Below are 24,662 nucleotides of genomic sequence, written 5' to 3'. Positions count from 1 at the left end.
TAGATCTCATTTGTCGATTTTTGCTTTTGTTGCAATTGCTTTTGGCATTTTTGTTAAGAAATCTTTGCCGATACCTATGTCTTAAATGGTACTGTCTAGATTTTCTTCTAGGGTTTTCATCGTTTTGAGTTTTATATTTAACTCTTTAATCCATCTTGAGTTAAATTTGTATATTGTGTAAGGAAAGGGTCCAGTTTCAGTTTTTTTCATATGGCTAGCCAGTTCTAGCACCATTTGTTAAATAGGGAAACCTTTCCCCATTACTTATTTTTATCAGGTTTGTCGAAGATCAGATGGTTGCAGATGTGCTGTCTTATTCTGAGTTCTCTATTCTGTTCCATTGCTCTGTGTGTCTTTTTTTGTATGGGTACCGTGCTGTTTTGGTTACTGTAGCCCTGTAGTATAGTTCGAGGTCATTTGGTGATGTCTCCAACTTAGTTCTTTTTGCTTAGGATTGTGTTGCTTATCCAGGCTCTTTTTTGGTTCCATATGAATTTTAAAATAGTTACTTCTAATTCTGTGAAGAATGTCAATAGTAGTTTATTGGGAATAGCATTGAATCTATAAGTTACTGTGGGCAGTATGGCCATTTTCACAACATCAGTTCTTCCTGTCCATGAGCATGGAATGTTTCTTCATTTGTTTGTGTCCTCTCTGATTTCCTTGAGCAGTGATTTGCAGTTCTCCTTGAAGAAGTTCTTCATTTCATTTGTTAGCTATATTCCTAGGTATTTTATTCCCTTTGTGACAATTGTGAATGGGAGTTCATTCGTGATTTGGCTCTCTGCTTACCTGTTGTTAGTGTAAAGGAATGCTAGTGATTTTTGCACATTGATTTTGCATGCTGGGACTTCGCTGAAATTGCTTATCAGCTTAAGAAGCTTTTGGGTGGAGACGACAGGGTTTTCTAGAAATATAATTATGTCATCTTCAAAGAAAGATAATTTGACTTTCTCTCTTCCTATTTGAATATTCTTTATTTCCTTCTGTTGCCTGCTTGCCCTGGCCAGAACTTCTAATACTATATTGAGTAGGAGTGGTGAGAGAGAGCATCCTTGTCTTGTGCCAGTTTTCAAGGGGACTACTTCCAGCTTTTGCTGGAAGTAATATTGGCTGTGGGTTTGTCATGTATGGCTTTTATGTTGAGGTATGTTCCTTCAATATCTAGTTTATAGAGAGTTTTTAACATAAAGGGATGTTGAATATTATTGAAGGCTTTTTTGGAGTCTATTGAGATAATCATGTGGTTTTTTTCTTTAGTTCTGTTTATGTGATGAATCACATTTATTGATTTGCATATGTTGAACCAACCTTGTGTCCTGGGAATGAAGCCAACTTGGTCGGGTCATGGTAGATAAGCTTTTTGATGTGTTGCTGGATTCAGTTTGCCAGTATTTTATTGAGGATTTTTGCATCGATGTTCATCAGGAATATTGGCCTGAAGTTTTCTTTTTGTTGTATCTCTGTCAGATTTTGGTATTAGGATGACGCTAACCTCATAAAATTAGTTAGGGAAGAGCCCTTCCTTTCAATTGTTTGGAATAGTTTCAGTAGAAATGGTACCAGGTTTTGTTTGTACCTCTGATATAATTCAGCTGTAAATTTATCTGGTCCTGGGCTTTTTTTGGTTGCTAGGCTATTTATTGCTTCCTTAATTTCAGAACTTGTTATTGGTCTATTCAGGGCTTCAATTTTTTCCTGGTTCTGTCTTGGGAGAATGTACATGTCCAGGAATTTATCAATTTCTTCTAGATTTTCTAATTTATGTGCATAGAGGTGTTTATTATAGTTTTCTCTTGGTTGCTTGTATTTCTGTGGGGTCAGTGGTGATATCCCCCTTATTTCTGAGTGTGTCTATTTTACTCTCCTCTCTTTTCTTCTTTATTAGTATAGCTAGTGTCTATCTATTTTATTAGGTGTTTCAAAAAATCAGCTCCTGGATTTGTTGATTTTTTTGAAGGGTTTTTCATGTCTCTATCTCCTTCAGTTCCGCTCTGATTTTGGTTATTTCTTCTCTTCTGCTAACTTTGGGGTTCGTTTGCTCTTGGTTCTGTAGTTCTTCTAGTTGTGATGTTAGGTTGTTAATTTGAGATCTTTCTAGCTTTTTAATGTGGGCATTTAGTGCTATCAATTTCCCTCTTAACACTGCTTTAGTTTTTTTCCTAGAAATTCTGATACTTTGTCTTTTGTTCTCATTAGTTTCAAAGAACTTCTTGATTTCTACCTTAATGTCTTTATTTACCAAAGTGTCATTCAGGAGCAGGTTGTTCAATTTCCATGTAGTCGTGTGGTTTTAAATAAGTTTCTTAATCTTGAGTTCTAATTTGATGTGCTGTGGTATGAAAGGCTGTTTGTTATTATTTCACTTCTTATGCAATTGCTGTAAGACTCTCACCTAGTCCAGAGGAAGGGATTCAGGAACCCACTTAAACAAGCAGTATGGCTGCCCCTTAGCAAAGCAGGTGTGCTGCACTAGGGGCAACCCCCTCATCCAGAATGCCCAGACTCTCCAGTGCCAGCAGGTTGGAACATCTAAGCCAGCTGAACCACAGGGACAGCGGCCACTTTCCCCTGGGGCTTCGTCCTAGGGAGAGATCAGAGTTCTGTCTGAAAAACTTGGCTGAAGTTGCTGTAATTTCCACAGGGAGGCCCCACCCACTGAGGAGGTGGGGATCACTTAAAGAAGCAGTCTGACCATGATCTGACATGGCAGCTATGCTGTATTGTAGGGAACTCCTTCCAGTCCAGACAGCCTGGACTCCCTGGAGCCGGCAGGGTAGAATGGCCCACTCTAACTGCAGAGATGGTGACTGCCCTTCCCCCCAGGAACTTGGTCTGTTTCAGGCAGTCTCCAGCCTGCTGCCACTGGCTGGCTGGGATTCCAAGCCAGTGGGTCTTAACTTGTGAGGTGCTGTGGGAGTGGGGCCCACAGAATGAAGCCACTTAACTCCCTGGATTGAGCCCGCTTCTGAGCGGAATGCATGGATGGATCTTCCACTTCACTGGAATTCCCAGGGCCAGAGTATACAAAACTCCTGGGTCTCCGTGCATGCCCCAGTGGCCATTATGTGGAGACTCCACACAGCTCTCTGCTTCGGATCCAAGGCCCTAGTGGCAATGGCTCATGAGGGGATCTCCTGATCTACAGTTTGCAAAGATCCATGGGGAAACCATGGTTTCCCAAATGGGGGTGCATAATCACTCACCACCTCCCTTGGCTGGGGGTGGGGGTTCCCCTGGCTCTGTGCTGCTTCCACATGGGCCATTGCTCTACTCTGCTTTTCCTCACACTCCCTGGGTCCAGCTGTCCACCTAGTCAGTCCTAATGCAATAACCTGGATACCTCAGTTGAAGGTGCAGAATTCGCTTCCTGTTTTCATTCCTCTCTGTGACAGTCGCAGACTGCAGCCGCTTCTAATTGGCCAAGTTATCTGGCACTGGCACCCCTTGAGATATTTTGAATTTATGTGAATATTTTGTGTATCACCTTCTTTCCCAAACAATTATTACTATGATGTCTTCCAGTTGGTAGTTTTCTGATTGCCTCATTTCTTCTACACACACACATTTGTTGACATTTTCCTGTAAGGAAGAGCTTTCCCTTCTCCTTTTTTTTTTTTTATTATTATTATTATTTGTTATGCCTTATTTGTGGAGTCCTAATTAGGGAAGGGGAGTTGGGCTGGCGGGACCAGGGGAAAGCAAAAAGAGAAAGCCCTCTCCAGCATACAGCACAAACATCATCCTATAAAATCCTCAGCAAGTCTCTCTCTCCTGTCAGTCAGCTCCTCTCCTGCTGACCTACCTGTTGTTTTCTTGAAATGCATTTTCCTACTTTCTCAAATAAACCTACTTTTCTTTACATACAGCTGCCTTGGTAAATTCTTTTTACCACCTGTGCAATGCCAGCCTCAGATAGTTGCCAACTGGGACATTATTTATCCTTCCTAACTTGACTTTTGTAGTGTTGGGCTCAGTATATGATACCTCAAATTATGATACCTTGTCATACTGAGTACTTTGAACTGAAGAAGATTGGAAGGGGCTCAGAGTTTCTTTGACCTTCTTCTATTCACCTTTCCCCACTATTTTTCCTCCCCAAGCTGAGTCATAGAAAGCTGAATTCCTCTTTCCTTGAGTGAGTCATAGAAACTAGAACTCCTCTTCCCCAAAGCAAGCATGAAACCCAGAAAGGTCACTCTCTGACCTCTCTTTTACCCTAAAGGTTCTTATGTGGCAAGTATCCTGCTGTATATAGGAGGGAAGAAATGTCATACAGAGACACAGGAAAAATCTGAACAAACGGGCCTTATTGAAGTTCTGTCTCCTCTCCCCTGCCCCTCCAGTCTATTATCATTAGATCATACCCCTTTTTGTCCAATCATGTTTCTTCACAACTATCCACTGCTTTTATCAGATTTATTTTGAAATACACAGTTTTCCTTGGGTCTTTGGGTTTTCATTTCCTTATGATGGCTCGCTCCCATGTAATGTATAAACTTTTATTGAATTAAACTTATATGCTTTTCTCCTATTTTTAGGCTTAGCCAGGAACCCTAGGTGGCTTGGGCAAACTTTTCCCCCCATAAGACAAATGAGATACACATACGTGTTTTTATTTTCCCTTCTTTCTTACGTTGGGGCTCAGAAAATGATACCCAAAATATAGCTCTTTGACATGCTTAGTACTTTGAATTAAAGGAAATTAAAAGGTCTCAGAATCAATGACTTTTTGACCTTCTGTGTCTTTTCCCAGGCACAGGGTCAAACTCTCTGGTTTCTTTATCTGAAGCTACTCCAGAAGGAACATAGTTGCTTTGGATACCTTCCCTGAAATGTTATTATTTAGAGAAGAGTAAACTCATATTTCAGGAAGAAAGACTGAGGAATATTATATACCCAGACAGATTGTCACAAACTATTGTCTGTTCTTAAGGTCCCATTCAGTTTCCAAACAGAGCAATTCACAAATGATGATCTGTTCTTGGGCCCAATCAACTCTCCTAAAAATCATTTACTACCTCTCAAAATTGCCTACATTCCCTCATCTCCTTCTCCTCTATGAAGAGGGTGCTATTTAAGTGTTAGCCATCTCACCCTTTTTTGTGTCTCAGTTTTGTATGGCTCATACATACTTTGTGCACACTTGAATGTTAATGTATTTACATACTGTTTTTCATGTTATCAGTTTATTTCAGCAAACTGGAACCTTCAGAAAGGGAGGGGAAAATTTCCTTTGCACCTACACTTACATGAAAGATAGCATATTATAGACACAGTTGAACTTCTCTTAGCCACAGGTTCTGCATCCACATATACAATCAACCTCAAATCAAAAATATTAAAAGACAATAAAAATAAAAGTATGACAATAAAAATAATACAAATAAAATACAGTACAATAACTATTTTTATAGTGTTCCCATTGTATTTGGTATTATAAGTAATCTAGAGATGTTTAAAAGTATCTGGGATGATATGTGTAGGTTATATGCAAATACTTCTTCACTTTATATGAGGAGCTTGAGCATACAAATTTTGGTATCTTTGAAGGTTTCCGGAACCAATTCCCCATGGGTACTGAGGGGATGACCATGTTCTTTAGCACTTTGCTTGTTTTACTTTAACAGTGTATCCTGAAAAAAAATTCTATGTTAGTTGATAGAAACCTTTTTTATTATTTGCATACCTGCATAGTAGTCAGCCAGACTTTTTAAAGGTTTGCAATGACAACGACATTGACGTAATGAAGTACCTGATACTACATAAGACCAGCTACCATAAACAACTATAAAACTGGAAATGTGTGTGAGAGGTACCTGATATTTTTTGTCCTATTTCTGCAAAATTTTTATAAGCTTTGTTATTTTGAATGCATTTAAAAATCAAGAAAAAATGTAAAATAATAAATCTGTGAGATCTTTACTTTTAAAATGTTTTCCCATTTGACCCCTCTACTCTTCCCCATCATTTCTCACCTCAACCCTTTTTTGATTCTCTATTTTTTGGGATAATCTAAATTCTTTGGCATAATGTCTAAGATTCTCCTAAACTGGCTTCTGCTTACCTTTTCTATTTTATTTCTAACAACTTTTTGCCTTATGGTTCACAATACTAGATAAATGTAGTTGTCCAACTACATCATTCTGTTCTAATACTTCAAAATTGAATTGAAATGATCTGTTTATATACTTGTTTCACTTCACTCTACATTCCTTAAAGGACTGGCATAGTGAGCATTTAATAAATGTTTATTGAACTGAACCTTTGTTGAAGTTTCAGAGCATATTGTCTGTACTTCATTTTTGATAATCAAAGCTTTCTACATGGTTTTATAGTGACTGTTATATATATTTATTTCCTTTCTTACACTGAATTGTTTTTGGACACTGTCTTCTTTGTGTTTTCCCCAAAACATCTTTAATGCTTTGCATATAATAGAATTTAATACATGTATATTGAATCAACAAATAAGTTGGACGCTTTTCTTGATAACTGATACTCTCTTCTCTTGAACTCTTAGGTTGTGCCTAGTTTTATTTGTCTGTGCCCAGTTTTTCAAGGAATCCTGAGGCCTTTAGGTTAAGATAATGAAGTTTATTATTATTTCAGCAGAGAACTACTCAGTTTAAACTTATCCATTGTTTGTAATGCTGAAGTAGTCTATAAAGTGGTAGCATGCTGTTTTCTGTAAAATAAAAGTGTAGGGGAAAAAAGTAATATCTTTTCCTTATCCATTGCTAGGTTCGTGGCTAAGACCTCTATAATAAAAGGCAGATTAACAAGAGAAATGCATATGCATTAATTTAACATAAGTTTTACATGACACAGAAGTGAAGACCCAAATAAACAGAGAAACCTGTGTATTTTTATGCTGAGTTTGATGAAGAGTGGATAGCCATGCAGAAGTATGATTGGCAAAAGAGATATGATCTAATGGTAATAAACCAGGTGGCTTAAAGTCTGTTCAGGTTCTTCTTGTCTTCTCTGTGTCTTTGAGCACAAGGATGTTCTTTCCCTCTGGGTATAGGGAGGGTTCCTCTGGAATGAAGGTTTTATCACTTGCTTCAGGGTGAGGGGAAAGTGAGAGTGACCTTTCTGATTCTGCTGTTTTCTCCAATGCTACATGGCCCTATTTTGGGGTAGCATGTTCTGAACCCCACCAAAAGACTCCTCCTCACCTCATACCTCTGTAGTTTGTAACATTTCTTTTGTATGAAGAGAATAGTATAGAGTTAAGTAAGCTAGGCATTCTATAAATATGAAACCCAGGAAATATGAATATAATTGGATTACTCCAGAGCACAACTGGGATCTGACGCAGGCTGATCTGTACCCTTCACATTCTTAGAGGATGGGAAGGGGCAGTGCTTCCCAGTGACCTGGCATCATAGAACTCTGTTTAACTTTTTTGACTTAAATTTTTAGAGTTTATATGGCTTTTGGTTCCTGCAAGGACACAGATTTTGTACATGATTCTCATTAGTACTGACATTCATTTCCAAAGAAAAGAATACTGGGTTCAAGCAAAATAGTATAAATAAATAAAAAAGTAATCTACCAAACAGTTAAATCACTGAGTACTTATTTACTGTACAAAAGTGTTCTAGATTTTTCTAAGTTTATTGTAAGATTCTTTTATATAGGAAATTTTTCTGATATGTATATAAAAGGCGAATACATTTAAAGTTGGCAAATATTTGTCCATACATATTGTGTAATCTAGAATATACTTGTATAAACACTGTGTAATTAAACAACTTAATAAATATCTATGTGCATTCACTTTGTTAAGGCACTATGAAGGATGTCAAAATGGTAATAAACTCATTGTGTTGAAGGCTTTAAATCTACTTGAATGGAAAAGATAAATATGTAAGCAATGACAAGTTTATTCTTCCTTTTTTATATTCTAGGTTGTTCCTAAAGAGATCAGGTGGACTAATCATTATTAAGGGTGTAAAGGAGAAGAATATTTCCTAAAGGCATTATAGATTGAGAGAGCCCATCCAGTTGTAAAAAGTGAGAGGATCAGCACAGGCTTTGTGGAGGAGGGAGTCATAAATCATCCTTAAGAAATTGGGTAGTGGAATTACCAAGAGCCAGGTAGCCAAATTGGGTTCTGAAAAAAAAGATGATTACATTTAGATAGAACAGATTTGAGGTACCAATGTGATTTTTTAGAGGAAATACAAACATGCAATTGAAAATGTAGGACCAGAAATTGGGAAGAATGTCTTCCTAAAGGCTATATTAAGAATCATTGAGTAACGAATATTGAGAGAAGTGATAAAGAAAAGGAATTTCAGAGTAACAGCTGATTCAGGAGTTAAAAGGACGAAGAGGAAATGACAGAGAAGGAGAGTTCAAGAGATTGGTTGGCAAACAGGAGAGAGAGATGTTTCTGAATATAGGTAAAACTTTCAAGAAGGAGGAAGAAGTCAATGATGTGAAATGTCAGAAAAAGTAGAAGATAATGAAGACTATAGAAAGAGAAAAGTTCTAACAAATTTCTGGGTGGCACCGATGCTGCTGGTCTGGGGATCACAATTTGAAAGGATGAGTGGGCAGTTAAGATGTGATTCAGGAGTTTAGTGTAGTAGTTAGTTGTGTAGGCTTTTCATTTGGACAGAACTAGAAAGATAGTGAGGACTAGAAGGTTCTCGGTGAGTTTTAAGAGTTCAGTATTGGCCGGGCGCGGTGGCTCAAGCCTGTAATCCCAGCACTTTGGGAGGCCGAGATGGGTGGATCACGAGGTCAGGAGATCGAGACCATCCTGGGTAACACAGTGAAACCCCGTCTCTACTAAAAAATACAAAAACTTAGCCGGGCGAGGTGGCAGGCGCCTGTAGTCCCAGCTACTTGGGAGGCTGAGGCAGGAGAATGGCGTGAACCCGGGAGGCGGAGCTTGCAGTGAGCTGAGATCCGGCCACTGCACTCCAGCCTGGGTGACAGAGCGAGACTCCGTCTCAAAAAAAAAAAAAAAAAAAAAAAAAAAAGAGTTCAGTATTTAGGGAAGAGAAGGTAGCCTTTGGGGATTAATACAGAGGTTGCAAACTGGCTGCCCTTATGCAAACTGCAGCCCAGGTTTATATTTTGTTTGGTCTACTGCATGTTAGTTCAGATGGTATTTTAAAAATATATAGTTGCTGTCAAAGAACAAAATTTCCTGAAAACCAGTTTGGTCATTAAATTAAATTTGTTAAAATCAGGCAGCCTTCCATCTATGAAGTAGAAAGGTGTTCTGATGAGCTGAGCAGAGCCTATTGACCTTATAGGCAGAAAGGAGCTGAAAGAAGCAGAAATAAGGAATAAAAAGCAGATTGGTCATTTCAAAGTACTTTCCTTGTAGAGTTAAAACAGATGAGACATTCTTATCAGGCCAGTTTACTTAGATGGGGCCATGGGGCCTCTTCTAATGGGTTGCTGCAAATCTCTTGTTCTTTAGAAAACTATCCCATTTTAAAGGCTAGTTTGATTATGTGTCACCTAGCATGAATGACTCCATTCTGATTTGGTCTGGTCTTTTGGGGCCTAGTGAAGGAACTCAGTCCAAAACAATGGCCTCCCATAACCTCTTGTTTATGTTGTCAACATTTAGAAGTCAAGATATTTCACATAAAAGTTCAGACTTCTAAGTTCTCTTGATAGTTTTAAACATCTGGCAACAAATGCTTGGAAGTGACTAGAGACTGCACTCATTAGACAGGCATTAATTTTCCATTGTGCCAAGAATCATCTATCTCTTCCTAAATGTGTCTTATACCTTGCTAACTTGCAATAATTTAACATTTGTTAACTAGATCAGAGGTTTTCAAACTAGCGTGTGTCAGCATCACCTGGAGAGCTCATCGAAACACAGACTTTAGGGCTCCACCCCTACTGGTTTGATTCAGTAGGCTGAAGAGCTGATCTTGCTAAGACATTGTGGGTGGTGCTGATGCTGCTGGTCTGGGAACCACAATTTGAAAGGATGAGTGGGCAGTAAGAAAGTGGCTCCGGAGTTTAGTTTATTAGTTAGTTATGTAGGCTTTTCATTCAGGAAGAAATAGGTTCTGTTCTCTCACCCAGAAAATAAAGATCATAAGCCTATTTCATGAGTTGCTTTTTAATATAATATAAGATAATGCTCATAAAATATATATCAACATCCTTGAAGAGAGGCCTAGTTTATTGTAACTCTTCATTAAATTATTTGGTTGTATTGTTGTTATTACTACTTCTATTATGTCTTTCAACAGAATTGACTCTGGGGAGGAGAAAGTCAGAGATAGATTAAAGTTTTGAAGTGATCAGTGTCTTTTTTTAAATGAAGGAAGAATAAAAGCATAGAAGAAATTTACTATTTCTATGACAGCATAATTGACAGCAAGTTACCAGGGGATGGAGTAATGGTGGAAACATAAAGACATAGAGAATCAGTCATGATATTGAGGCTGAGTGCTTTGTATGTATGTATATATGGGACAACATCTGGTACGAGGTAGGAAGGTTGTAAATCCCACTGGGGCCCAGGGTATGCCACCCAAAAATGACTGTAGGAGACCAGAGTGCCAGCCCCAAATATTCCTCTTTGCCATATTGATTTTTTTAAAGCTTGTTATTTTGTGAAACTGCAGACACTGAAGTAGCTCTGAAAAACTCCGCTTTTATGAAGGAAATTTACATTTATATAGGAGATTTTCATTAGTAAAGGTATTTGTGTCAGAAAGAGAGTTACTCTATGACAACTTTTATCAGATGAGAGACTTTGATCTGCATAGCAAGGCAACCTTTATTCAATATACATTTCTTCCCCTCACCTTTCTATAATTTGGCTTCACCAGCCCCAGAAACCCTAAGCCCTTATTTCTTTCTGTAGCTCAGAATGCTAAATAAGCTTCAATCTGGGGAATAAGGGAATTCTGTCCCTTTTTTGAGTTTCATATTTTTGTGAGACTCCCATGCATACATGGGTACACATGTTATTAGAATAGTTTCTGTCCAGTTAAGCTGCCTTATGTCAATTTAATTTGTAGCTCAGCCAAAGAATGTAGGAGGGTAGAGGAAAGCTATTTTTCTATCCCCTACAATCCAAGGCATCCAACTCAGCTATAGGATGATTAGTAAGGTGGAAGAAGACCCTATGCAATGGGTGGCACTATCTCCATATTTTCAATGATGATAGTCATAGAATTTAAATATTGCTTCCTTTCCATGTAGATAGTAGGTGGAAGTGAAAGGATTTTAATCCATTTCCTTCTTACTCTAAAATTCATGCCTTTTCCTTCAGAGCATGCTGCCTTTCAAGCCCACACTATTTTCTATTAGATCGAACACTCCTACTTGCCTAGATAATCTCCTTTGTCTTCAGTATTATTTCAACGTTATATCTTTCAGGAAACCTTCATGATTCCACAGTCTAATATAGACGCTCCTCCCATACTTTCTATTATCATGATCTATATATGTAATATAAATTACATATTTTTCTATTTCTCTGGCCAATTAGAGTTCCTTAGAGGACAGGCAGTCCATATTACTGTCATTTTGTCTCCAGAGAGCAAAAAATAGTTGCTTAATAAATGAAAAAAATACAAGATTAGATAAATAGTATATTAGTTAGAGTTCTCTACCGGGACAGAACTAATTGTGTATGTGTGTGTGTGTGTATGTGTTTTTATATATGTATATATGTGTGTATGTGTGTGTGTGTGTATACATATAGATATAGATATGAGTTTATTAAGTCTTAACTCACACAATCACAAGGTCCCACAATAGTTCATCTACAGGAAAGCCAGCCAGAGTCCCAAAACTGAAGATCTGATGTTCGGGGGTAGGAAGTATCCAGCATGGGAGAAGGATGTAGGCTGGAAAACTAGGCCAGTCTGGTCTTTTCACGTTTTTCTGTCTGCTTTATATTCTAGCTGTGCTGGCAGTTATTAGATGGTGCCTACCCAGATTAAGGGTGGGTCTGCCTTTCCCAGTCCACTGACTCAAATGTTCATCTCCTTTGGCAACAAGCTTACAGATACACCCAGGATCAATACTTTGCATTCTTCAATCCAATTAAGTTGACACTCAGCGTTAACCATCACAAGTCCACCCGTTGTCAACTTGAACCCACACACGTCTCCTGAGATCATACATAATATTCAAATAAAGACAATAATAAGGCCACAATTTTATCTAACATAATACAACTATTCTTCCTACAACTGGAAATGCACCAATCCCCAACCCAAATACTATTACATAAAGTTAACAATACTTCAATGCTGATATGAAGTCAATAAATTTTATGTCACATAATAAAGGAAAAAGGAATAAAATGAAGATATTTTCTTAGTACAAGTGTATATATAGACACACATGTTTTTAACAAAAGAAGGAAGAAATACTCATGACAATTACAATCCTCATTCTTGCAGCTGGTATTGATGACTACCTTCTACTAACCATTCTGTATTCCCTTTGCCTTCAGCAAGCACCTCAGCAGGTTGTGTTTTTTTTTTTTTTTTTTTTTTTTTTTCCTGGTGGAGTGACCCAAACCTTCATTCCTGAAGGGTCTGGGCCATTTGTAATCCTTCCTGTATTGGGCTGTTGTCATTTCCCATTGACTTTAATGACAGGGCATGGTAATACTAAGAGACGCCCTAATAGATCTGTATTCCGCGCATACACTTCCTTACCTCCATTGTGGAGTAGTACACTAATTTCATCTTGACAGTCTGGGTCAGTCACCCCAGCCAACAGTGTAACTCTGTTCTTAGCCTGTTGACTTAAAGGTAGGAGGAGCTCAAAGTGTCCAGGTGACAATTTTAACTTCCAGGTTAATGGAATCGTGTCTCCTGGTAGCAGCATTTGTCACTCTGGAACTAAGACGTCTAGGCCAGCAGAACATAATGTTGCAGGAACAGGGGCAAAAATTTTGCTAGTAGATCACTAGGAGTGGTGTTGAGTGGTGCCACTTCCACCTCCTGATTCCTGGACCTGTGAATCCTAACTATGGGAGAAAGAGTAGCATATATTGGATGCTGATTTAGAGCATACACAGCCTTCTGGAGAACTTTGGCCAAGCCCTGCAAAGTACTGTCACCTAGTTGTAATTGTGACTTCGAAAGGATATTCCACCATTCTGTTAATCCAGCTGTTTCAGGACTATGGGGAACATGGTAAGACCAGCGAGCATGAGCATGAGCCCACTGCCACAATTCTTTAGCTGTAAAGTGAGTGCCTTGGTCAGAGGCAATGCTATGTGGAATACCATGACAGTGGATAAGGCATTCCATGAGTCCACAGACGGTAGTCTTGGTAGAAGAATTACATGCAGGATAGGCAAACCCATATCCAGAGTAACTGTCTATTCCAGTGAGGACAAACCTCTGCCCTTTCCATGATGGAAAAGGTCCAGTATCAACCTGATACCAGGTAGTTGGCTGATCATACTGAGGAATAGTGCCATATTGAGGGCTTGGTGTTGGTCTCTATTGCTGGAAATTGGACACTCAGCAGTGGCCATGGCCAGGCAGATCAGCCTTGGTGAATGGAAGTGCATGTTGCTGAGCCCATGTATAACCTCCATCCCTACCACTATGGCCACTTTGTTCATGGGCCCATTGGTCAATGACAGGTGGCTGTGAAAAGAGGCTGAGTGATGTCCACAGAACAGGTCATCCTATCCACTTGATTATTAAAATCCTCCTTTGCTGAGGTCATTCATTGGTGAGCAATCACATGGGATACACATATCTTCACAGTTTTGGACCACTCAGAGATCCCTCCACATACCCCTTCCCCAGATTTCTTTGTCACCAATTTTCCAATCATGCTTCTTCCAAGTCCCTGACCATGTAGCCACACCATTGGCTACAGTCCCTGAATCAGCATATAATCACACATCTGGCCATTTCTCCTTCCATGCAAAATGTGGAACCAGGTGTACTGCTGGAACTTCTGCCCACTGGGAAGATTTCCCTTCACTCTTGACCTTCAGTGATGTCCTAGAAAGGGGTTGTAGTGCTGCACCACTTTGGGTGGTGCCTGCATATTGTGCAGAACCATCTGTGAACCAGGTCCTAGTCTTTTCTTCCTCTGTCAACTGATCATAGGGAACTCCCCATGAAGCCATTGGTGCAGGCTGGGGGAGAGAAGGTGGGGTGGCAGGAGTGGACACCGTGGGCATTTGAGTCACTTCCTCACGTTACTTACTTGTGCCTTCAGGACATCCTCAAGCCCAATCACATGTATACCACTTCCATTTGCCGATGGAATGCTGCTGTGCACGACCCACTTTATGGCTAGATGAGTCAGAAAGCACTTAGTTCATGATAGGCAGTTCAGGTTGCATGGTAACTTGATGACCTGTAGTCAAACTTTCAGTTTCCACCAAAGACCAATAATGGGCCAAGAACTGTCTCTCAAAAGGACAGTACTTATCTGCAGAAGATGGCAGAGCCTTACTCCAAAATCCTAGGAGACTCTGCTGTGATTTACCTACAGGGGCCTGCCAAAGGCTCTAAACAGCATCCCTATCTGCCCCTGACATCTCAAGCACCATTGGATCTGCTGGGTCATATGGTGCAAATGACAGAGCAGCTTGCACAGCAGCCTGGACTTGTTGCAGAGCCTTCTCCTATTCTGGAACACACTCAAAGCCCTTTGGGTCAGTCAATAAATGGGCTGGAGTAACACACCCGAATGAGGAATGTGTTGCTTCCAAAATCCAAGTACACCCACTAGGCATTGTGCCTCCTCCTTGGTTGTAGGAGGGGCCAAATGCAGCAACTTAGTTTTTACTTTAGAAGGAATACCTTGACAGGCCCCACACCACTAGACCCCTAGAAATTTTACTGAGGTAGAAGTTCTCTGAATTTTAATTGGATTTATTTCCCATCCTCTGGCATGCAAATGTCTCACCAATAAGTCCAGTGTGTTTGCTACTTCTTGCTCACTGGATCCAATCAGCATAATGTCATCAATGTAATGGGCCAGTGTGGTATCTTGTGGAAGCAAAAAGCTATCAAGTTCTTTCCAAATAAGATTATGACACAGAGCTGGAGAGTTGATATACCCCCTGAGGGAGGACATTAAAGGTATATTGTTGACCTTACCAGCTGAAGGCAAATTGTTTCTGGTGGACCTTATGAACAGGAATGGAGAAAAGGTCATTTGCCAAGTCAATGGCTGCGTAACTGGTACCAGGAGATGTTTTAATTTGCTCAAGCAATGAAACCACATCTGGTACAGCAGCTGCAATTGGAGTCACCATTTGGTTAAGCTTACGATAATCCACTGTCATTCTCCAAAATCCATCTGTCTTCTGCACATGCCAAATAGGAGAGTTGAATGGGGATGTAGTGGGAATTACCACCCATGCATCTTTCAAGTCCTTGGTGTTGGCACTAATCTCCACAGTCCCTCCAGGGATGCAATATTGTTTTTGATTTACTGTTTTTCTAGGTAGAGGGAGCTCTAATGGCTTACATTTGGCATTCCTACCATAATGGCCCTCATCCTACCAGTCAGGGAGCCAATGTGGGGGTTCTGCCAGTTTGCAAGTATGTCTATGCCAATTATGCCTTCTGGCACTGGGGGAATGACCACAGGATGAGTCCAGACCCACTGTAAGTCAGACCCAAGCTAAAACTTTATCAATTACTTGACCTCTATAAGCCCCTACTTTAACTGGAGGACCACAATGACCTTTTGGGTCCCCTGAAATCAACGTCAGCTCAGAGCCAGTGTCCAGTAATCCCTGAAATGTCTGAACATTTCCCTTTCCCCAGTGCACAGATACCCTGGTAAAAGGCCGAAGGTCTCCTTGGGGATGGAGAGAGAAAAATTAACAGCATAAATTGTTGGTAGTGTAGTGGCATCCTTCCTCAAGGGGACCCGACCTCCCCTTCATTCAAGGGGTCTGGGTCTGTAAACTGATTCAAGTTTGGAAACTGAGGGGCCATGAATCCTTGTTTTTACAATTCAAATTAGTCTTTTGTCCATTTGACCTAGAAGTTTTCTGCTTGTATAAATTAAGTAAGAATGCAGTAGGCTTCCTATCAATTTCACTTATAGAAATACTATGATTAGTTAGCCAGTGCCAGAGCTCTACATGAGTCAGACTATTCTGATTGCGATTTTGCCTCTGCTGTCTATTAAGCTATGCCCACCTTGCCTTTGAAGGTTGAGTGCTACCCCTTGGCCCCTGCCACCTCGGGATCCCATTATTCCCACTGTATTTAAATTTTGTAGTTCAGTGATTGCGGTTCCCACTGTTAGATCTGACATACAGAGAAGAGCAATTACAGGGCTCTTCAAAGATGCAGGTGCTGCCCTCACAAATCTATTTTGCAAGGCATTGGTCAAGAATATATCTTCTGGACCCTCCCAGCTGGGATGAGTAGATCTACAGTGACTAATCCACTCCACCATCCCAATCTCCCTAAGCCTTTGGATCCCTTCCTCTACAGTACACCAAAGGAGATCAGGCATTTCCAGCTTGCTCACAGTAGGTCTTTTAGTCCATATTTCAGCTAACCAAGCAAATAAACTATTACAACCTTTTTTTTCACTCGAGCTGCAACACTAAATGCAGAATCCCTACTTAGTGGGCCCAGATCAATAAATTCAGCCTGATCCAATTCTATGTTCCTTCTACCATTATCCCACACCCTTAATATCCATTCCCATGTCTGTTCTTCAGATTTCTGTTTATATAAATTAGAAAATTCAAGTAGTTCTTTTTGAGTATAGTGTACCTCCTCATAGGTCACACTCTGAGCCTCACCTGTAGGGCCCACTGGGATGTTAGTCTACTTATAAGTCTAGAAGCAAACAGGGCTGTTGCAGATGGCTCCTGAGGAGAATCAACATTATCTTGCCTGGCAACTGCCTCAGGGGAGGCCATCACTTTTCCTCAGGCAGCGAAGGGTTTATCTCCTCAGACAAAGGTGGAAAGACTGATGGCAGCATGGGTCGGGGAGGGGATGTTGCCACTACTGGGAGTGGGGAAGCTATTTCTTTTGGCAAAAAAAGTTTGTCAGAGTTTACAAACTCAGTGTCCCCAGCTTCATGAGAGGCCTCCCAAACATTGCCATTCCAAGTTGCAGGGTCCCATTCTTTTCCAATCAGTGCCCTCACTTTAAGGGCTTGTGTCTGTTTTCCCACAATTTCATGTCTTTCTCTACAGGAGATAAGACTTTCACTCAGGGCAATCTTAACAAATTTGAGGCTCAGTATCTGCTTCTGAAGCTGGGATTAGAATCCCTGATTTCATCATTTCCTTTCATCACTTTGTCCACTGAACTCAGGAGCAACCAACCAGCTTCGTTATATTCCTTGATTCTCCACATATAGTCAAAAGTATTATGTATAGAGTCACTAAACTCCTTGCCTCTCACGAATGGTGAATCAGGAATGTCAAATGCATTCATTTTGCATAACTCTCTAAACAGTTCATGCCAAGGACTATCACTGTTCTCCATACTACTGGAAGTAGAGTCCTTGGCATTTTTGGGTGTAATAATGTTAAGCATCCAACTCCAGAAACCCCCAAACCAATGAAAGGACTTCATCCTTAATATTCTGTACCTCTAGAACCATATACATACACATATATATATGAGTTTATTAAGTATTAACTAAGATGATTACAAAGTCCCACAACAGGCCATCTGCAAGCTGAGGAGCAAGGAAAGCCAGTCCAAGTCCCAAAACTCAAGAACTTGGAGTCTAATGTTCAAGGGCAGGAAGCATCCAGCATGGGAGAAGGATGTAAGCTGAGAGACTAGGCTAGTCTAATCTTTTCACGTTTTTCTGCCTGCTTTATGTTCTGGCTGCACTGGCAGCTGATTAGATGGTGCCCACCCAGATTAAGGATGCCTTTCCCAGCCCACTGACTCAAATGTTAATCTTTTTTGGCAACAACCTCACAGACACATTCAGGATCAATACTTTGCATCCTTCAATCCAATCAAGTTGGCACTCAGTATTAACTATCACAAAGAGATGCATAGATAGATGAACAAATATATGAACCATGAATAAGGGCTCTGATCTGGCTAAGAGAAATGCTGAGCTCAACCACCTTAGGACACACAGGTAGCCTCTGCCTGGGAGGTAGTCGTTTACTTTGTGCTTAGTCTATGATGGAGGATGTGCCGCCACGTTCAGTATGATGATGGATCCAGGTAGCAATGGAGCAATGGTGGCATTGCAGGCTCAATCAGCATCTTGATTCCAGTGGGTCTCATCACAGGACAGGTCCTTACTATATACATCTACATGAGAGAGATAGTCAGATTGATGGCTCTGATTTGTTTGGATAGTTCATGGGACCAAAGAGGAGTGGCCCAAAAGGGGGAGCACAAAATAAAGAGCTCTATGTTTCTGATACAGAGGCTACCTGAGTATCCCAAAGTGGTTGAGTCTGACACTGCTCTTCATGAGACGAAACATCTTCTCAGTTTATTCATCTACCTGTGCATCAATTTTTCATCTAATTTAATCTTTATTTTTCATTTATTAAACAAATATATATTGATCCTGGAGACTGAAAAACAGTAAGATATCCTGCTTGTCTTCCAAGGTACTCTAATGGGACAGATAAACACACATAGACACACGTGTATCAGATACACACACACACACACATATATATATACACATACACATTTATGTAATTTGTAATATGCTAATTACAATGATAGATGTAAACTATGGGAGCAGAGAAGAGGAGCATCTACAATAGACTAGAATCAGATAAATCTTTCTGTCCACAGTGGTTGCAAATTTCTCTCCTTTCACAACCAGTGCAGGTACATGTCTCTATAGCTATTGCCTGAAAAGGAGTGGAAATTTCTGCTCACCCACTCCTTTTAGAGTGAATCTTAGAAACTGAGGCTGACCGGTAGGTTGGTGAGGAAGTTCTCCCAGCCAGTGGAGAGTGGGCAAAAACCCTTTGGGAGCTGTCCTAGCCTGCAACCACTTCAGAAATTTCTCATTAATGTGCATTAAAGTGAGGGATTTATTTTTAATTTTATTTTTTTGAGACAGTCTTGCTCTGTCACCCAGGCTGGAGTGCCATGGCTCACTGCAACCTCCACCTCCCTGGTTCAAGTGACTCTTTTGCCTCAGCCTCTTGAGTAAGTGGGATTACAGGCACATGCCACCATGCCCGGCTAATTTTTATATTTTTAGTAGAGATAGGATTTCGCCACGTTGGCCAGGCTTGTCTCAAACTCCTGACCTCAGGTGATCCATCCTCTTTGGCCTTCTAAAGTGCTGAGATTACAGGCGTGAGCCACTGTGCCTGGCCTAAAGTGAGGAATTCTTATTATGCAGTCAAACATTCAATGTGGTCAGCATGTTTACTACCCAGTTCCTAAAGATGTTCCACAAAACCCTTTCATCAGCTTAGAAGTCTGATCCTTCCTCTTCCAGAACACTATGAATCTGTCAGCGTTCCATCCTTGTCACTGTCAAGAACTGTGAGGAGTTTAAGATTGTATCCTACTTGCAAACTAAGAATTTAGTCTGGCACAATTTCATCGATGCTGCCAAAAAAATTGTAGGACAGAGACTAATTACTTGCAACAACAGCAGTAGAGTATCAACATTTTCTTGTACCAATTTATCAAGTCCCAGTTTTTACAGTGCAAGGCAAAGATGGTCACATGATACAGTCATATGCAATGGGTCATGTTGTAGGTTGTGTTCCCTCAGTTTAGGTAACACCTATTTTATAATGGTCAGTAAGCAAACCTACCCTTTGCTTTGAAAGTAGACATTATTTTTATCATCTAAAGCTGTAGTTATAAAAAGATAGCCCAAAGCAAAGGCAGTCAGTGCCACTGCTAGTTCTGAGAGCTACAATAGCTTCCACAGAGATTTCTACAAGTATGAGAACTTACATAAAGTGAAATCAGCCCTCTATCTTCATCTTCCCATTAACCAAGCTCAGCTTTAACCAGATCATCAATTTACTTTTGAATAGTCCATGTTCAACACTCCCTGCTGGAAACCTTTGAAATTTAAAATTTGCCTTTGAATAACTGTCCCATTTTATGTTTTCTCTTTGGGAGCAATATAAAAATGGGTTAGATAGTATATTCATATGCTAAAATTGAAAAAAAGCAACATCTAATAATATTTATTCAGGACTTAGATATTTTAATGTGTATATTCAAAGTTTGAAAACAATATACTTTGCAGAAAATAAAAAAGTAGTATTGATTTTTTCAACTTTTATTTTAGCTTACAGATTGCAGTGGACCAAAGGAAAATGCTTCATATATTGAGCAAAATAAAGAAAATCAGTGTTTTGAAAATGATGAGACGACAACTGTAAGTGTTACATTGTTTTCTTTCTTACTAGGCTTCATGGGTAAGATTTGTCTTGTTCTCTGTGGATAGTGCTAGTAGTGTTAAAGAAGGAAAAGGAAATGTGTAACCTAATTTCTAGCTTTGGCCTGGTCAGCAAATTGGGTTCTCAGGCTTCTAAGCTGACACTGAATGTGTATCATTTTGAGTAGTTGTGTGTTTCATTTTGGGTTCTGTGTTTTAGTAGGTAGTCTTAAGGTGCTGGTTATCACACAGTCATTTTGTAAGCGATTTCACTTTCCTCTCTTGAAAAATACTTTCATTTAACCTAGAAGATGTTAACTATTTGAGACAGTAATAAAATGCAAAATGTGTATCCAGGAAAGGAAGTTATCTAATTTGGCAATGAGACTGTTTCTTTTCCAAAAGAAGAGAGGGAGGGTGGACATCCATGCTGGGCTCATGAATACTTGGAAAACACATTTTTGGACTTCCTGGCTGTTTGCAAGGATATTTGTATTTTTGCTTCCTGAAAATGAAGTCATTAGTCCTAAGTGGGATACGAATGTGCCAACCTTCCAGGCAGCTAAATTAAATAAATGCTGAAAAATATATTAGAGAAACTTTTGATTTCATAATTGGAGAGCATATTGCTAGCTTATGCTGCTTAAACGCTAAAAGCTTCCATTTCCTCATCTTATAGGGTACTTTTGAAATTTTAATGAGATCCTGAATATGAACATGCTTAGTACTGCTTGGCAAATAGTAGATATTCATGCTATTGAAATTAATTGCAAGTTTTGCATTTATTTTATTGAGGATATTTTTATTAACATTTGGAAAATAAAAATGAAGATATTAATGAAAACTTTAGACCTTTAATGATGAATACTTCACATTTAATATGGTTTCTTTCTTTATTTTATTCCTGTTTTTCCTTTGAACAATTTAAAATAATTGGGAGTATTTTTTAGGGATGTATTCTGTGTTTAAATAAACCTAATATACAAAATGTAAAGTTTGGAGATTTGATATTCCAGAGTCCTAGTGAGAAACAATGAAAATTTTTAATCAACTTATAGAGAAATGAGGAATCTTAGAGAAATAATTGACAGGACTTGGTGACTGAGTAAATTGAGAGTTAGGTGGTATCAGAGCAAAAATGGGGTTATTTGGAGGAAAGCTGACTAATGGATAGATAGAGTTAACTAATTCAATTATGACATCTTAAATTTGAAATAACATGGGAACAACTAAGAAAATACCTTGAGAGGAGATGCGGCATATTTGTGGAGAACAAAGTGTAATATCAAAAATAGGACAGTGTGGTAGAATGGAATGAACAAAAGATCCGAAGTCAGAAACCAGGATTTGTATCTTGGCTCTATCACAAATTAGTCATGTGACCTCAGGCACATTAAATGACTTTTTATTGTGCCTGAAATGAGATACAATGAGATTATACCTATTGTGACTATACTATAGGAATATAAAAAGGATGAAATGGGATAGTTATATATGAAAGGATTGATAGGTAAATGCTCTAGATATTGCATGCATTTGGAGAAATGAGTAGAGCACTAAATGCATTTAGGAATATCTTTGTTTTAACACTGTTTTAATTGTTTGATATTTTATCTTTTTCAGCAGAAAACAGAGTCTAGCCAATCTTATGAATTAGAACTGGTTGATTAAGGGACTAAGTAAATATTATGCAGGTACCACAATGGGTGGGGCAGAAAGTTAGGTTTCTTTCAGCAAGAGCAGAGAGGTAACAAGGTAGAAACACATTTGACTGTAGGACACATATCAGACTCATAAAGAAGAATTGTGTAAGAGTAAGTCATAACTGGAAACAGAGATGTTAGATTATTGTCTTTGTACACTTACTATTTGAGTGTTCTCGGGCAAGTCACTTAGACTATCTGTGTGCCTCAGTTTCCTATTCTAAACCCTAATCTCAAGAGAGAGACTGATTAGATATTAATAATTTATGGGGCTGGTGGCAGTAGCCCAGGCCTGTAATTCCAGCACTTTGGGAGGCCAAGGCAGGTGGATCACTTGAGGCCAGGAGTTTGAGACCAGTCTGGCCAATATGGTGAAACCCCGCCTCTACTAAATACAAAAATTAGCCAGGTGTGGTAGTGTGTGCCTGTAATCCCAGCTACTTGGGAGGCTGAGGCAGGAGAATTGCTTGAACCTGGGAGTTGGATGTTGTAGTGAGCTGAGATAGCGCCACTGTACTCTAGCATGGGTGACAGGGAAAGACTCCATCTCAAAAAAATAAATAAATAAAAATAAATAAATAACGTATGAGTCCTTTCAATTATGATACATTTAGTATACTTTGATAGAATAGAATAATTATGTGTTTTAGAGAATTTCAGCATTGCTCTTAATTATTTTTAGGTTATGGTATATATTTATACTCTTAAATAGCTGCACCTTAGAATTAATAATAATTTTGTAGCTCAGCTCTATTTTTCTAGTAACTGTTCTTTCTGATATTTAGAAGGAAACTTCTTTTTCTGAATGCCACTCACCTATGGGAAAGAAGATTTTTATGTTTGTTTGTTTTATGGAATGAGAGCAGAATGAGAATCCTCTTGTCTCTATATGTTTACATTAAATGCTTCCCATGATCCTTATCTTAAAAGTGATAGTTCCGAGACACTAAATAGCCTAATCAGTTTTGGAGAATAAGAACAAATTTAGAAGCCTCAGACATCCTGATTTCAAAGCTTACTACAAAGCAACAGCAATCAAGATGGTGTGGTACTGGCATAAAGACAGATAGATATATTCATCAATGAAACAGAATGTAGATCCTAGAAATAGACCATTGCATATATGGCAAATTATTTTAAATAAGGGAGCTACAACTACCACTGGGGAAAGGATAGTTTCTTTAACAAATGGTGGTGAGAAAACTGGATATCTACATGCAAAAGAATAAAACTGGGCCCTTACTTTATACTATATACAAAAATTAACTCAAAATGGATTACAGATATAAGTAAGACTTTATAACTCCTATAGAAAATGTAAGATTTAAACTATAAAACTAATAGAAAAATGTCAGGACACATTGGATTTGGCAACAATTTCTTGAATATGACACCAGAAGCACAGGAAACTGAAAGCAAAAATAAACAAATTATACTGCATCAAACTTAAAGACTTCTGTACCTCAAAGAACACAATCACCAGAGTGAAAAGACAGCCAATGGAACTGGAGAAAGTATTTGCAAGTCATATATATGTGAAGGATTTATATCTAGAATATATAAAGAACTTCTAAAACTCAACAACAAATAACAAGTAACACAATTAAAAATGGACAAAATACTTGAATAGACAATTCTCCAAAGAAAATATACAAATGGCCAACACACCTATGAAAAATACTCAACACCACTAATCATGAGGGAAATGCCAATCAAAACAACAATTAAATATCATCTCACACCCATTAGGATGCCTGCTGTCAAAAGAACAGAAAATAATGTGTTGATAAAGATACGCAGAAATTGAAATGCTTGTACGCTGTTGGTGGGAATGGTGCCACCATTATGAAAAACAGTATAAAGATTCTTGAAAATCTTAAAAATAGAATTATCATATGATCCAGCAATTCTACCTCTGGGTAAATATCCAAAAGAATTCAAAGCAGGATCTGGAAGAAATATTTACACAGCCATGTTCATCACAGCCTTATTTGCAATAGCCAAGTGGTGGAAGCAGCCCAAATGTTCATTAACAGAAGAATGGATAAAGAAAATGTTACACACACACACACACACACACACACACACACACATATTACGTAGCCTTAGGAACAAAAGGAAATCCTATCATATGCTAACATGAATGGACCTTGAGGGTATTATGCTAAGCAAAATAAGCCAGTCACAAAAGGACAAACACTGTGTGATCCCACTCCTATAAAGTATCTAAAGTAGGCAGACTTATAGAAACAGAAAGTAGAAAGGTAGTTGCCTAGGGCTGGAGAGATGAGGGAGGGGAAATTAATGTTTATTGGGTATATATAGTTTCAGTTTTTCAAGATGAAAAACTCATCTAGGTATCTGTTTCACAAAAATGTAATATACTTAACACTATTGAACACTACACTTAAGAGTGGTCAGTATTATAAATTAAAGGTTATGTGGTTCTTACAATAATTTAAAATAATAATTTAAATAATAATACTAATTTAAAATAATAATTTAAAAGCTGATGTTTTTGAGTTAATCTTTCCAGAGGGCCAAGTTTGAAAATATTATAGAATCAGGATTAAAGGTAATTTTAATGGTAATACAAAGTAGTGAATTTCCTTAGTTTTAAATTATGTTTATTGT

The 24,662-nt window shown here is 38.8% G+C and overlaps 1 protein-coding gene across 11 annotated transcripts in view; it reads left to right on the top strand.

Moving 5' to 3' along the window:
• Positions 1-24,662, top strand: part of DLG2 (discs large MAGUK scaffold protein 2) — a 2,233,585-nt gene that overhangs the window by 505,147 nt on the left and 1,703,776 nt on the right. For all 11 annotated transcript variants that reach the window (XM_045370161.3, XM_065528807.2, XM_065528814.2 and 8 more), the window contains one exon: positions 20,236-20,325. In XM_045370161.3, coding sequence (XP_045226096.1) covers positions 20,236-20,325 — 90 coding nt within the window. The remainder of the gene's footprint in view (positions 1-20,235; positions 20,326-24,662) is intronic.

The sequence above is a fragment of the Macaca fascicularis genome, chromosome 14 (assembly GCF_037993035.2).
Source record: "Macaca fascicularis isolate 582-1 chromosome 14, T2T-MFA8v1.1".
Classification (NCBI taxonomy): domain Eukaryota; kingdom Metazoa; phylum Chordata; class Mammalia; order Primates; family Cercopithecidae; genus Macaca; species Macaca fascicularis.
Note: the sequence above shows the minus strand (reverse complement) of the source record. Positions and strands in the feature narration are given on the sequence as shown.